The sequence below is a fragment of the Dryas octopetala genome, chromosome 4, assembly GCF_963921425.1.
Source record: "Dryas octopetala chromosome 4, drDryOcto1.1, whole genome shotgun sequence".
Taxonomy (NCBI): Eukaryota; Viridiplantae; Streptophyta; class Magnoliopsida; order Rosales; family Rosaceae; genus Dryas; species Dryas octopetala.
Window position 1 is genome coordinate 25,400,209 of NC_141369.1, and position 14,777 is coordinate 25,414,985.

General features: G+C 37.8%; 4 protein-coding genes across 6 annotated transcripts; 3 read left to right on the plus strand and 1 right to left on the minus strand.

Moving 5' to 3' along the window:
• The first annotated feature begins 6 nt into the window (after positions 1–6).
• LOC147288818 (Pseudouridine synthase family protein) lies at positions 7–2,261 on the plus strand. Its single transcript, XM_086240551.1, has 9 exons — positions 7–216; positions 352–407; positions 495–577; positions 714–792; positions 920–1,030; positions 1,297–1,406; positions 1,625–1,708; positions 1,914–1,951; positions 2,074–2,261. Exons 1-9 carry the CDS (start codon positions 18–20, stop codon positions 2,142–2,144), a joined length of 831 nt encoding a protein of 276 aa, XP_086096677.1. The 5' UTR covers positions 7–17; the 3' UTR covers positions 2,145–2,261.
• Positions 2,262–2,473: 212 nt separating this feature from the next.
• On the minus strand, positions 2,474–6,231 carry LOC147288819 (uncharacterized). 2 transcript variants are annotated; one of them, XM_086239017.1, is made up of 15 exons: positions 6,049–6,231; positions 5,833–5,981; positions 5,621–5,732; positions 5,351–5,503; positions 4,844–4,948; positions 4,307–4,390; positions 4,120–4,235; positions 3,924–4,025; positions 3,721–3,834; positions 3,558–3,614; positions 3,404–3,470; positions 3,262–3,315; positions 3,050–3,124; positions 2,934–2,969; positions 2,474–2,838 (listed from the first exon to the last, which is right to left on the minus strand). In XM_086239017.1, the coding sequence occupies exons 2-15, from the start codon at positions 5,850–5,852 to the stop codon at positions 2,719–2,721; spliced, it is 1,215 nt and encodes a 404-aa protein (XP_086095143.1). In that variant the 5' UTR covers positions 5,853–5,981; positions 6,049–6,231; the 3' UTR covers positions 2,474–2,718. The 2 variants fall into 2 exon arrangements, with proteins under 2 accessions (XP_086095143.1, XP_086095144.1); XM_086239018.1 differs by having other exon boundaries at positions 6,084–6,222.
• Positions 6,232–8,248: 2,017 nt separating this feature from the next.
• LOC147288820 (SAGA-associated factor 29 homolog A-like) lies at positions 8,249–12,068 on the plus strand. 2 transcript variants are annotated; one of them, XM_086240060.1, is made up of 10 exons: positions 8,249–8,521; positions 8,946–9,117; positions 9,472–9,565; positions 9,773–9,849; positions 10,261–10,367; positions 10,501–10,586; positions 10,817–10,870; positions 11,289–11,439; positions 11,622–11,635; positions 11,747–12,068. In XM_086240060.1, exons 2-10 carry the CDS (start codon positions 9,000–9,002, stop codon positions 11,847–11,849), a joined length of 804 nt encoding a protein of 267 aa, XP_086096186.1. In that variant the 5' UTR covers positions 8,249–8,521; positions 8,946–8,999; the 3' UTR covers positions 11,850–12,068. The 2 variants fall into 2 exon arrangements, with proteins under 2 accessions (XP_086096186.1, XP_086096185.1); XM_086240059.1 differs by having other exon boundaries at positions 8,250–8,521; positions 10,258–10,367.
• Positions 12,069–12,262: 194 nt separating this feature from the next.
• On the plus strand, positions 12,263–14,170 carry LOC147288821 (elongation factor Tu, chloroplastic-like). Its single transcript, XM_086240208.1, has one exon. It carries the CDS (start codon positions 12,438–12,440, stop codon positions 13,935–13,937), a length of 1,500 nt encoding a protein of 499 aa, XP_086096334.1. The 5' UTR covers positions 12,263–12,437; the 3' UTR covers positions 13,938–14,170.
• Positions 14,171–14,777: the final 607 nt, after the last annotated feature.

Consider the following 14,777-nt stretch of genomic DNA (forward strand, 5'->3'; position numbering starts at 1 on the left):
AAAAGGGCGAGAGAGAAATGGTGGTGAGCAATGCGAGTAGTAAAGATGTTACAGAGAAGAAGGTGGAGGAGTTCTTTAAGTGTTTGAAGAAAGTCCCCAATAAAGATGCTGATGGTGGTGATGAGGAGGAGCCATATCTTTTGACAAGGACTACGCAGCTTCCTCCGAGATGGGATGGTCCGTATGGGACTGTGGTTTTGGTGAACAAACCCAAAGGTGAGTCAAATACATTTCCTCATATCTCCATATGCTTGTTTTTGGTATTTTCTTGCAACTTTGAAGAAAAGCCTTGTAACATTGTTAAGTACTTTTGAATTAATCAAAAGATAAAGGAATTGTCTTGCAAGACAGGATGGACTTCTTTTACAGTTTGTGGAAAGCTACGTCGCCTAGTCAAAGTGAAAAAGGTGCCTTTTAGCTGTTGCGTTTGCATGTAGTGTATATACCTTTCTATATAAATGCTCATATAACTTATTTTCTGGTGGATTATACAGGTAGGGCATGCTGGAACTCTTGATCCCATGGCAACTGGTTTGTTAATTGTATGTGTTGGGAAAGCCACTAAGGTAGTGGATAGGTAAGTTTTGAATGTCATCCAATTTATCTAGTTCCATTGCTAGTAAGCCACATCATAAAGTATGCCAAGGTTGTGAAACTAGAATATTTGATTGGCATATTTAGAAAGGTTTTAATTTAAATGTATATTACTGCAGATATCAAGGAATGATCAAGGGTTATAGTGGAATTTTCCGTTTAGGAGAGGCTACTTCGACTTGGGATGCTGATTCACCGGTGTGTTTATGTTTTCTGATTAACGTCAATTGCTTGTTATTCTTAAGCTATATGCACGCTGGTAGCATATTTTAGTGAAAACATATATATGGTCTAAATGTTTCTCACACATCACTCTCTAATGCAGGTTATTCAGCGGGAACCCTGGGAGCATATCAAAGATGAAGACATAAAGAAAATTGCTGCATCCTTTTGTGGGGAGATCTGGCAAGTACCTCCAATGTTTTCTGCCATCAAAGTAAGCATTTCTTCTCCATATATAGTGACGACTCTATGCAGAAGTATTTGGAAAGTGTAGCACAGGCATATTTCAGCTATATTACTGGCAGTTCAAATTGTTATATTTTGTTTAAAACTTTTTGCCAATGACGTAGCAACTCTCAGGAAACCATAAATCTGTCTTTTTCCTAAATTTGCATGAACATATTCTGTACATACTAATAGGCTTACTCATGCTTCTAGGCTTATAATTTATTTGTTACAAGTTCCACTACATGGCAATAGGTTGGAGGTGAAAAGATGTATGAGAAAGCAAGAAGAGGAGAGAGCATTGAGCTCTCACCTAGACGTATATCAATCTTCCAGTTTGACATTGAACGCAGCTTAGATGACAGGTACCCAAGTTTTTCTGGCATTTATATACTGTTGCCTATGTGATTAATAAATTTTGTCATTATAACATCTGGTCTGTGGCCGAATTGTATCTCATGCATCCAGGTAACCTTGAATTAGAGGTCAAAGCCACTGAGTTAGATTTCAACTACTTATGTTACTTTAAAGTTGTGAGCTCATATGCTCTTGAGCCTGATGTACATTTATTATATTTTTGCAGACAAAATTTGATTTTCCGGGTTACTTGCTCCAAAGGGACATATATTCGGTCGCTATGTGCAGATTTGGGGAAGGCTCTCGGAAGGTAAGCAGTTTTAAGAGACCCATTCTTGACTGTGAAATCTCCCTTTTAATTAGTGTCATCCCACACTCAGAGTTTTGAGGAAATAAAAGAAAGACTATTTTACAAATGAAGAGAAGATGAAACTTAAATCTCTGTGAAGTGAAATTTGTGTGGGCTTCTTATTCATAATCTGGGTCTGAAATATTTTCAACTTCTTCATTTGCAGTTGTGCTCATTTAACTGCTCTTCGAAGAGATTCAATTGGTAAGAGCTTTTCATTCTTGACCTTGAAGTGCTGATTAGTTGTGTTATTTGCCCTTTACAGCAGATTCTGGTTGTGAGACAATATAATGTTAACTTGTAGTTGCCTTTCTACTACTACGCAGGGGAATTTTCTGCAGATAATGCATGGGACTTTAAAGAGCTGGAAGAGGCAATTACCAAAACTTATTTCTAACCAGTCATTGTAATCTGATTCGTTCTCTCATAATTTTTGAAGCCTCGACGACCAAGAACGAGGATCCAACAATTTTTTAAGATCTCATAATCATACAAATTTAGATTCTTTCTTTTACCTTTTTTTTTTTTTGGAAAAAAAAAAAATTAAATGTGATATTCATTATTTAAGAAATTAAATCGTGGAAAAGCTTATGACCAGCAATTGTTTGGGGCATAACTAACCAAGACCTTATTAAATGAGAGGCATCACCTTAAGGACGGACGGGTAGTGACTAAGAAATTCGTTTTTTTTCTTCTTTTAGTTTTTGTGTTTTTTTGCTTGGAACCTACGAAAATAGTTGTTATATTAATGATCACAAATAAGGTCGAAATTAAAACAATATGAAGTTAGGACAATACCCGAAAGTGTAATTCCAATGAAAAAAATAAACAAACAGAAAGAAGCATTGTTATAGATGAAGCTACGATAAAGGTAGATTGAATGTACGTAAATTCCGTAAGTAGAATTGAGTGGTAAACCGTAAACTGGTAATTCCACGTGTTCCTCTCGCCATTATTGTTCAACCCACCCATCAATGAGCTGTTGCTGTTGAATTTGGGGGATCAATTGCCATTGCCTCAAAATATTCTTTCTCTGCGCTTGCCATTCGTGCTTGAAACATTGTCCATTCTCTTCTACACCTCTCCCTCACCTGACAAACGAATTCACAATTGTCAATGCTCTAGAAGAGAGAGCTTTAGAAGAAAACGAATAAAGGACAGGGAGATTGTTAATAGTTAATAATACCCCTTCCCATGGTGCTCTTCCGCTCTCTGCTTTCCCCTGTTGGGAAAAAAATGTGGTGACCACAGTTTATTTCAGAAAAATCAATATATCAATTGAGGTTAAAAGCTAGGACTCACCTGGTTCCCAAGTGAAGGAACACCTTGATGGACAATCCACTGTGCATCCACAACTCCTATTTTCTCATGTGCAGGCTGTTTCCAAGAAAGGATAGAAGAAGTTGGAAGACCACAATTACAATCATAAACAGGAGGAGGTCACATAATTTTGTTTTTAGAAAGGACAGGATGGAATATATAATTAAGTCAGAAAGACAAAATTTGTTTCGAACCTCTACACAAAGTCTAAGAGCAAAATCCAGACCCCAACCATGGACCAGGTCATTCTGCAAAAGCAGGGCAAAGTTTTTCTAGTAGCCATAGAGCAATCACTGAAGGACTTGCAATAGTTTGCACAGAGATAATAAAACACACCTGAATCATATGCCAAACACAACGCCATGCATCCCGAGAAAACACAGTTGCCATAATTTCAACAAACCTGCACATTTGTGTATTCATGGTAGGATGTATTAGAACCCACACCAAAGGTTTCCACAAGGACGATGGTTAAGATATCTCTACATACGCTGCACATGGCGGCAAATGCGGATCGGTACACCAACCAGGTTTCTCCTCTGTCTGCCTGTAAGAAGAGATTCAATAAAACATATGGTCAAGCAATAATTTGAATTATCGGTCAACCCAAAATGAAGTGGATATATTATCAATGGAAAATTTGCCACTCTTACATGTGAACTTCACTATGACCTCTCTTCATCGTCATCTGCCATGTTAGCCCATTATTTGGTTCTAAACCAGGCTGTGATATTTCCAAACCATGTTTCCTTACCAACTTTATGTATCTGGAACAAAGAAAATCAAAGCCTTAATATACTAGTTCATGCCAGTAGTATTTTTCAATTTAAGTACCACAGTGAATGTTAACACTCACTCCTCTGCGTTGAAGTGCTCCAAACCGAGATCCTCATCCCATATAAATATGTATTCGTAGGCTGCCACAATGTCGGGATGCAAAAAACGCTTGGCATACCACCTTGAAGCAGTACAGAAATCCACCCTTAGCAAAAATACGTTGCAAAACTTTTAGAATGAACTCAAAATTTACAAGGGGTTAATTGCTTTCTAACCATTTAGTTTGCTTCTCAACGCTCACATGGATGGCCCGCTTTGACCACTCAAACTCATCCCATTCACTTGTCCGGCCATCATAGTGAAATAACACAATGGTGAAATTCTCTGAGAACTGCACATATAAATTTAGTAAGAGAGAGAGAGATAAAGCACGGTAAAAATGAATTTCTAGAGACAACCAACCTTTTTAACTGCTGCATCAATATTTTTTTTCTGAGCATGACCTACAGTAAAGGTTACAAGATACTTTGGCTCAATGGTCAAGTCCTGCAAGTGCCACCTCCACGAGAAAAGGTTCAGATTAGAGAACAGATCTGAAAAAAATCAATCTGGCACATTGCATAGCATTCAATGATTATCTTCCTGTATTTCGTTCATACCTTTTACCAAGTTCCCATTCTACTGTAATAGTTACTCACATGACAACTGTCAATCTAATCTGAAGCTCTAAATGAAATATTTATTCATTATTCTTTGCTCCCTAAAGACACTAAATACAGCTTTCTAACCTACCTCCATACCAAGGTGCACATATGACTGACTTCCTTATGGTAGGGATATTATCTGTTGCAGGAAGTCCCACAACAGAACAGCACTCCATTATGGTATATTCCATTACTAATAACTGCACATGCATCAAACTCAATGACTTTTTATATAAGAGAGGAATCTAGAGATCAGATGGTCTTTTGTACAAAAGTTATGGTAGCAGATGCACACCTCACTGGGCAGACCCCATAATCGGCGAAGATATAAATCCGACTCAGATGCAACGATGCCAGGGGGTAATCTTTCAGCCCCTCGAGGATTTGTTGGAACCCAAATCTGCATTATATTCAAATGAATTGTAGTCAGTGCCAGCACATAAAAATTACAACATCAGAACAGCTTGAAGAAAAGTGTATTTTGACCCCAAAAAAAAGACAAAGAAAAGTGTGTATCATTAGATAGTATACCAATGTACTTTTTCACCATGAGTTCTTCAGTAAACAATTGTCACAAATAGGTGCAACGTTTCACTGTACCCTCTAACTTTGCCTCAAAAAACACTATAAGGTAACATATATGGGATGTGAATTCAGAGAAGTATCTTACTTCTCTTCACTAACTAGGCAATCAATTTCTGCTCATTATTATCACAAGAATTATGCAAATAATAAAATGTCCTAGGAGAAGGCTTAAACCCATGTGTACTGCACAAGCATGATTAAAACAAAATGAACATACCTTTGTCTCATCCGATATGTAATGAGCAGAGCTGTCTCTGTTGCCCTTCAAAGAAGACCAGGCGTTCAACAGTGCATGGGTTGAAAACCCCGAGTACTTGTCCTCTATATATGAAAGATCAATGGAAGGGAAAAGGCTGGATGGAAGACTCATCTACCAGATTCAAACACAATAGTGAGAAATGAGGTCCATGTTACTCTTAAATCTTAATATGATCCAAACCAAATGAATTCGAAACACAACCAGCCATATAAAAGAAAGATTGTGCACCTTAGTTAATGAGATTGTTGGAGATGATACCCCTAAAAAGAAGCCAAGTACAATTCCCACAAAAATTGTCACAAGCAGCCTCATTGTCTCATTGGGTTTTCTTATATTTCCACTGCAGCTCAAAAGAGGTTCATGAACATAAGAATTTTCCAAGTAAAAACTAAATTAACGACTAATTTCCTCATAAAAAAGAAGAGTTGGAAGTTCCATACAAGCGTGCGGGAGTTCCCATATTAGTCAAGCTACTATATGACTCAACAATCACAGATATATAGGTTGAAACCCAACAAGCAATAGGTGTTCCATGCACTCAATCACTCTCGGCAACTTCTACTAGCTCAGAGCAACCTCGTTTGAGAATCTACAAAATGATTATCAAATTCCACAAATTGATAACAAGAAGTAAACTTAACAAACAGTAAACGTACGAGGTGATGCTTGAATGTTCAAGAATGGGAGCAACCAAAGCTCATCCAGGAGGACCAGGCAGGACCTTCTCGTAATTTCGCCTCCCTGAAGCTCTGGAAATCGATTGATTGATCAAATGAAAAGTTGAAGAAGAAAACAAAAAGGAGTTGAATTGAAATGGTGCAGAGATTTTAATTCCCCGAGGAATTTTCATTTCCATAACTCCTTTTAAAAATCATTCTTCATCCTGTTAGCTTTTCTCAGGTGCGACGCGCGTGTTGGCAAACTGGAGAAGAGAGCCAATTTCTGCCGTTGGATTGAGGAAACTTGTGGGCCCCACACGAGCGGATAGAGATCCTACGGTTCGTGTTGAGCGGGGTCAGTAGAGCCGAGATTTTCCGTTCTGAGTTTTTCTTACATGAAAAGGAGATGGTGGGGGTTGTAGTAGAGTCTGTGAGTTGTGACTGAAATTGAAATTTTGGAATTTTGGAGGGTACTATTTGACCATTTGGGGCCGGCTGCTTTCAAAATTTGTTTGTTCATGCTGGAACAGAATAATGTCATGCCACCACCAACTTATTCATTAAACTATACATATTTGTATCTCATTTATGTGTAATAGATGAGGGCATATTAACTCTAGATTTGAATTATTGAACACACTATTGTGAGGGCATAGATGAGGGCATATCACATATGTGTTAAAATGCCACACAAATGGATCAAATGGTTCTATTCTATATAAGAGGCAAAAACAATTATAAATTGCATAGAAACCATAATTTAAGTCTATGTGTGACATACTTGTGAAAAAAACAAAAAGAAATCCATATTTCACATAATCTTATATTTTGAAAAGTATAATATAATATTCAAGTTTAGCTTATCATGTCGGTTTTATAATGAATTAACATGTTAATGAATTATTTTACACTTTTACGTAGAACTGGGCACGGGATAGGATGGACCTCATCTCATCACATCCCAAAGTTTTTGATTGGTATCGATATCAGGATGGGATGATCATTTCAAAAATGGTCTCATGTAATCTCATCACATATCTATACGGGATGAAACGAGATGGTATGAAATAGTGCCAACCTTTTAAATTTTTTTTTTTGTTGTCAAAATAACATATAACTACCTTTTTTTTTAGTCAACATTCAAATTTAACAACTTAGAATTTCATGAATATATGCAGATCAAATGTAATTCAAAGTTCAAACGTAAAAAATAAAAATATAGAATGCCCAAATTCATAATTTATGTAATTGGGGTTTCAAACTTTCAATTAGGGTTTGCGGTTTAAAGTTACTATAATATATGTTATATGTCTATGTTATATACTTATATATGTTACATATATAAATCATAGTATTATGAACTATCATATAGTATATGATATATGTTATATAGTATATACTTATATAGAATATGTTATATAATATATGTTATATAGTATATGACAATATATTATATAGTATATGTTATATGTTATAAACTATAAATTATATAAAATATAAACTATAAACTAATATTTTTAGACTTTTTTGCAATGATAATATTTAAATAGAGATCTAAAATAATATCTTAAAGTCCAAATGAATGATATATAAAATATATTTAATTTGATGAATTATTATATCAAGTCCTAATGATATATATATATAGAATTTTTTTTTACACTTAATAAAAAATTAAAAAATTAAATTAAATATTTTCAGTACAGTACGAGATGATATGAGATTGAGATGTTGAAACTACTCTCATCCCATTGATGATTGCTACGGTACGAATTTGGTATGAGATATTGGTTGGTATCATTTTTCGGCACGAAATTGACATGGAACGAAATAGAATCGGTATACGATATTGGTGCCCAGCCCTACTTTTATGATACAAGCGCATATGTTTTATGTATATTTGTTTTTCATCACATTGGACATATTCAAGCAGTTTATGGAAATTTTTATCCTCCACCCATAATAATAGTTGTATACAATAATCTTATTACTCACATAATCACAGATATGTGACGCGAAACACTATCAAAGAAATGCTACTTACTTTATCATTTCTAATTTTTCGTGTGGATAATATATCCTCCTCTTCATTTGTTTTTATTTTTATTTTTTAATTCATATATGTATAAGATTGAAGAGTAATTATTCATTTTGTATAAAAAATCTAACGGTAATTAATAGGTGGTACCAAACTACCACCGAGATATCTGTCTTCTAGAAACAAAAATCAGCTACGAACTCAGAAACACAACCCGTTGAGATTTTTCGGACAAGAAGACTGAGCGTCGTTTTGGAGTCCGAATCTTCAGTGGGTGCCCAGTGTCGCCTTCAAGCTTCGACAACAAACAAATATCCTAATTCCATTCAATCCCTCCTCCATGGTCCATGGAACAACAACTACAACAACTTCTGCGCTCTAGTTTCACCCGCCGGTGATTCTCTCGCACCTCACCCGCATTCTCATTAGCAGGTGCGCCTATTCTAAGCTTTAGGGCTTTCCAATTCTCAGCCCCATCTCAATTTGATTTGAACAAATTTTTTTTTTTGTTTCCGTTTTCGCAATTCGGATTAACTGTAGGTAATGAAGAGGCAAGTTTTGGGGTTAATGCTGCTTTAGTTGATCTGATATGATTTGGTTGATAATTTGAATTAATTTCTTGGTAATTAATCAATCATTTCACCATTTAGTGTTTAAGATGGGAACTGCTTACACACATTGATGCTGGGCCTGGGTTTCCTCTATAACGTTAAAATTCAAATCCAGAATTTTAATTTCATTGGTTCTTAAATTTCAGATTTAGGTACAATAATTCTCCGCGTGTGAAAAAAAAGTTTTCATTTTTATTATTTCTTTTGTCGATTAATATGCTTATGCTTTCAAAATTATTGAACAGGAATTGTAGGTGGAAAATTTAGCTGGTGGGGAGTGGCATTTTTAGGATAAAACGATGTCATCACCGGACATTGCAGGAATACTGGACAAGTCGAAAGAGCTTGATCAGTTAAGGAAAGAGCAAGAAGAGGTGCTCAATGAGATAAACAAGATGCACAAGAAGCTCCAAACCAGTAAGTCCCTCTGTTAGTCCTTGGAAATATCACTTTCTAATTTTTATTTTTTTATAATGGTTTTTGGGTTTTTACAGTATGTACCGTTGTAGCTTAGAACTGAGGAATGAGTGAATGACCAATGTGTTTTATAATCTAAATTTTGTTGGTAACCATCCAAAGCTAAAGAAGATTATCAATTCCCCGGTTGCTATTGTTGTTACAAGCCACCCAACTGGTTCATGCCACCACAAATTTTTCCTTGCACATCATGAAAGTACAGAGTGATTCAATGTTTTCCATGATTTTACTGTAGTTTTGTCTGAATATTTCTTATTTTATTTTTTTTCAATCACTCTTTGCATGTCAATACAGCTCCTGAAGTGGTTGAGAAGCCTGGGGATAATTCATTGTCGAAGCTGAAGAATTTATATTCTCATGCCAAAGAACTTTCTGAAAGTGAAGTCAAGTATGTTTGTTTACATCTTTCACAAAGTTGAAAACCTCCTTGTTGTTTACATATTATTGTATCTTTTTTGGGTTATTTGGGTGAAGATTATAAGAAATATGTTTTGAAGCTCATGCGACTCATGCTCTTGTCATAACTTCTTTTTCTTATGTGTTACTTTAGTTTATTGATAACCTGTTCAGGTTAGTTTATTGTATTTGGTTGCAGTGTTTCCAGTTTGTTGTTGAGTCAACTTGAAGCTCTATTGCCTTCTGGACCTCCAGGGCAGCCGCGAAGAAGGATAGGTATGGATCCAAGAACTATAATCCTTTAAAAAATTACCGTTTTCTCTTACATTTTAGATAAATCTTTTAGGGTCTAAGTTTCAAAGACAACTAAAAAATTCTGAGTGTTCCGAGCACTTACTCAGTTGGATTTTCGTTGTCAGTTACCAATAAATTTCCTTAACCCCAAAAAAAAAAAAGAATTCATATTTGACATTATATCGAGTTTCGGTAAATGACAAGTTTTTGCTAAACAAGCGAGTTAAATAGCATTTACAGACTGGATCAAAGATTATTAACTTTTGAAGCTATGCCAGCGAATAAACCTAAAATGCATCTCAGCGACTCAATATTCCAATGAGATGCCATTGCTTTTTATTTGGGAAACACTATATTTTCTTCATCTAGTTGATATTAGATATACTGCAGAAGGCAATGAGCCGAAAAGGAAGAGAATGAAGAATGATTCAGAAATTTCAAGGCTTTCCCCTTCCATGCGAAGCCAACTTGAGGCTTGTGCTAGTCTAAAAAATGAACAGGTATGCAGTATTATGGTGATTGGTCATGTCTGGTTGCCTTTGGCATCCAGCTACTCTAGTGCTCTTAAAATGTCCTTCACTTAATTGATACTCTTTGAAGTTCTGTTTTATTGACATTTACTGTTACTTTTAGGTAGCAGCTAGGGTTACTCCAGAAGATGCTGATAAGGACGAGTGGTTTGTTGTAAAAGTGATGCATTTTGACAAGGAAACAAGAGAGTAAGTTTAGTTTTACGTAGCATGTGAGAACTTATATTGCTTTATTATGATAATTGGTTGAGCACAATCATTATCCTTCAGCAGGTTGGTTTGTTTACTATAGATATTGTATGGTGTTAGTAACAATGGAACAAAATGATAGGGAGAATGCCACTCCCCTGGGCGTCTGGGATGCATATTCTTTCAAAATCTACTTAATTGTTTTTATTAAGATGACACTTTATGTGCAGATTTGAAGTATTAGATGAGGAGCCGGGTGATGATGAAGAGGGTGGTGGCCAAAGGTAATTTTTCTTTTTGGATCAGTGCATAACAATTTCATTTGCACTGCTTTATATTGAATTCTATTTTGATACTTATCTTTCTTTGTCATGTTTTTTATATTAGCTTACCATAAATGAATTTTGAAATTATGTGCTTATACATTACTGCCATTTAGCAGCACATCCTCATAATTTGTATATTGCTGCTTCTAAGAAACGATTTTTTGAGAAACTCTGTCCAAAATTTGAAAGAAGCTATTTCTCTAAGCTATTTTCAGAGTATGAGAGAAGCTATGTCTGTAAGCTAGTTTGAAATTTGAATGTTGCTGCTTCTCTTAAGGATGTATATTGCTTTGCTATGAAAATTTGTTTCTGCTTGTCTGGCCTAGTAGTTGTTGAGAGATAACAACTATTACTCTTTTGTCATTGCTGCTCTCAGAAAATACAAGTTGCCTATGTCAGCTATTATCCCTTTCCCCAAGAGAAATGATCCTTCTACTGCAGTAGATTTCCCTCCTGGAAGACATGTTTTGGCAGTATATCCAAGCACAACTGCACTATATAAGGCAACTGTGGTCAACCATCGCAAGGTGATGATTCAATCCATCCACTTTGATGCACTTGCATTCAAACTGAAGTCATTGTACTTCTTCCGTGGATTCAAATCTTCTTCTTTTTTGTCCTCCATTTCTTTGAATACGTTCAGTGATTATGATATGGAACTAACCAGTGATTATGCTGTGCATGTTTCTATGGGATGCTCAACCATCAGAGGAAGGCAGATGAGTAAGTGATATCCATTTGTGCTTTATTTGCAGTCATAAATTTCAGTAACACTGCATTGTTTATATTGTGCATGTTTCTACGGTACATGATATTCATTTCTTAATTGGGCAGTTATTTATTGGAATTTGATGATGACGAGGAAGATGGATCCTTGCCTCAGAGGACAGTCCCCTTCCATAAGGTGGTTGCTCTTCCAGAAGGACATCGTCAGTGATCCTTTCTTGCTGTTTATAATTTGTGTATAAAAATTATTGGTGTGTAGCATTATTTACACGTTCAAAACTAAGCGATGATACTGCGATTTCCTATGTAGCTTCATAATTTATGTAGAGGAAGGATGTGCTTTACTTCTTCATTTGCTGTATTTGTATGAAGTGAATGTAATACTAACTGTAACACATCTAATGTAGACTTGATTTCATTTGAGCCTCAACACGAAAGCTAGCCAAAGCAGTAGTGATTAAAATCTGAATGAAAGTGTAATTTTCTTTATTTTTCATATTGGTCAATGCATGAAGGCATAATCATCATTAACAGTTGATTTATAGACATGAATATGAATTCATGGTCATAGTTGTGTGTGGCCGTGTGGGGAGTTTATGCGACTAGAAAAACTCTCATGCAAAAGTAATTAACCAAGAATGAAAGCACTGATTAAGCAATAATTAAGTTTAGCAGGTGGGCCCACAGTGAGCCCAAAGGTCTTCCCCTTCAAACCCCTAATTCTTCGTTCCCTCCGCCCTCTCTTTGCTCGCAGACACACAACACGCGCACACACTGTGTCAGTCTCTCCCAGGAATCCATGGCTTCCTTAATCGGAGCCCCATCATCATCGTCGTCATCTCCCTCAAAACACCTGTTCACGCCCTCACCAACTTCTGCACCCTCGTTTTCTCTCTCTACCCACCTCTCTCTCTCTAAACCCAGCATTACCAAAACCCTAGCAGCCTCAAAACCAAGCAACCAACCCCTCCTCTCATCCACCTTCCTCGCCACCAATGTCTCCACCGTCTTCCAACACCAACCCACCTCCTCTCCAACCCCATCTCGTCGCCGATCCCTCACCGTTCGGGCGGCGCGTGGCAAGTTCGAGCGCAAGAAGCCTCACGTCAACATCGGCACCATCGGCCACGTGGACCACGGCAAGACCACGCTGACCGCCGCCCTCACCATGGCCTTGGCCTCCATGGGCAACAGCGCCCCCAAGAAGTACGACGAGATCGACGCCGCCCCAGAAGAACGCGCGCGTGGTATCACCATCAACACTGCCACGGTCGAGTACGAGACCGAGAGCCGCCACTACGCCCACGTGGACTGCCCCGGCCACGCCGATTACGTCAAGAACATGATCACCGGTGCGGCGCAGATGGACGGCGCGATTCTCGTGGTTTCCGGAGCCGACGGGCCGATGCCACAGACGAAAGAGCATGTTCTATTGGCCAAACAGGTCGGAGTTCCCAATGTGGTGGTTTTCTTGAACAAGCAGGACCAGGTCGACGACGAGGAGCTGCTTCAGTTGGTGGAATTGGAGGTCCGGGAGCTCCTGTCGTCGTACGAGTTTCCAGGGGACGACGTGCCGGTGGTTTCGGGGTCAGCATTGTTGGCTTTGGAGGCTTTAATGGCGAACCCCAAGTTAAAGAGAGGGGAGAATGAGTGGGTTGATAAGATATACGAGTTAATGGATGCCGTTGACAGTTACATTCCCATTCCTCAGCGGCAGACGGATTTGCCCTTCCTGTTGGCGATCGAGGACGTGTTTTCGATCACGGGGCGTGGGACGGTGGCCACGGGGCGGGTGGAGCGGGGTAGAGTAAGGGTTGGGGACAGTGTGGACATTGTGGGGTTGAGAGAGACAAGGACTACAACAGTGACGGGGGTTGAAATGTTTCAGAAAACGCTTGACGAGGCTCTTGCTGGTGACAATGTGGGGCTTCTGCTGAGGGGTATTCAGAAGATTGATATCGGGAGAGGGATGGTGGCCGCGAAGCCTGGCAGCATCACACCACACACCAAGTTTGAGGCAATTGTGTATGTGCTGAAGAAGGAAGAGGGTGGGAGGCATTCGCCTTTCTTTGCCGGTTATAGGCCTCAATTTTACATGAGGACTACAGATGTGACCGGGAAGGTGTCGCGGATTATGAATGACAAGGATGAGGAGTCTAAGATGGTAATGCCTGGAGACCGTGTGAAGATGGTGGTGGAGCTTATAATGCCAGTGGCTTGTGAGCAAGGAATGAGATTTGCCATTAGGGAAGGTGGCAAGACTGTTGGGGCTGGTGTTATCCAGGCCATTATTGAGTGAGTTGATTGAATCCATCACAGTTTTAATTTTTGTGTGTCTCATTCTCAAAAGTCAAATCTCAGTGTGTTTTAGACTTTTAGTTTAGTTAATAGCTAGCATGTCTTTATTTATAATTATAGACAGCTTACTTGTGGTGTTATAGTCTTGTTGATAGCTTAATCTCATTCATTTTTCGCTTTCTTTTGTATTTTCTTGTTTTTGTAATGAAGTTTTTGCAACAACAAATTTATACCTTTTTGTTAGTATCTTATGAGGTGTTATGACAGAAGTAGATAGGTAACAAGCATAGCAATGTTTGTTGGGGTGTGGAGTTTCTGGTCCTCTATTGAGTTTTGACACTTGTGAAATGGTTAGGACTTAGGAAACTGAGATGTTGTGAAATGGTTAGGAAACTGAGATGGATCATGGATGGGGCCAAAAAAAGAAAGAAATGAAGGATGAGTAAAGTCAGCTGTCATCTTTTTGTTTGCTTCCCGAATGTTACATGAGCAATTAAATTATTGTTTTGTGTTTTTCACCCTCTTGCAGTCTTGCGTTGGCCTTATTTGCACCACCACCACCACCACCATTGTATTGTATGTTGTATTTGGTTGTGACAATCAAATCAAGTATCTAAGTGTCAAGTAGAGCCATGCGTGCAGCATGGTGTGGGTAGGCGATCTCAGAATTTCGGCCCTAATAATATATTGGATGATTCTTTCAGGGAACCAACTGAATAAGAGGACAGATTCTCTGTAATCACTTAAATTTTTTGTAGTCAATGAGAAAACAATGCAAAAAAGGTACTATATTAATAGCCCTTGTGTGTTAATATGTTATGTTCATCAAACATGAGGCAGA

Bases quoted from the DNA above. Each gene is read 5' to 3' on its own strand.
- LOC147288818 (XM_086240551.1), top strand. From the start codon at position 18: ATGGTGGTGAGCAATGCGAGTAGTAAAGATGTTACAGAGAAGAAGGTG. The intron at 217-351 runs GTGAGTCAAATA...CTTGCAAGACAG, and splicing joins TTTGGTGAACAAACCCAAAG to GATGGACTTCTTTTACAGTT. The intron at 793-919 runs GTGTGTTTATGT...TCTCTAATGCAG, and splicing joins CTTGGGATGCTGATTCACCG to GTTATTCAGCGGGAACCCTG.
- LOC147288819 (XM_086239017.1), bottom strand. From the start codon at position 5,852: ATGGGAACTCCCGCACGCTT. The intron at 4,236-4,306 runs GTTGGTTGTCTC...TTATATGTGCAG, and splicing joins TTGATGCAGCAGTTAAAAAG to TTCTCAGAGAATTTCACCAT. The intron at 3,615-3,720 runs GTAAGAGTGGCA...CTCTTCTTACAG, and splicing joins GGTCATAGTGAAGTTCACAT to GCAGACAGAGGAGAAACCTG.
- LOC147288820 (XM_086240059.1), top strand. From the start codon at position 9,000: ATGTCATCACCGGACATTGCAGGAATACTGGACAAGTCGAAAGAGCTT. The intron at 9,566-9,772 runs GTATGTTTGTTT...ATTTGGTTGCAG, and splicing joins CTTTCTGAAAGTGAAGTCAA to TGTTTCCAGTTTGTTGTTGA. The intron at 10,587-10,816 runs GTAAGTTTAGTT...CTTTATGTGCAG, and splicing joins TTTGACAAGGAAACAAGAGA to ATTTGAAGTATTAGATGAGG.
- LOC147288821 (XM_086240208.1), top strand. From the start codon at position 12,438: ATGGCTTCCTTAATCGGAGCCCCATCATCATCGTCGTCATCTCCCTCA.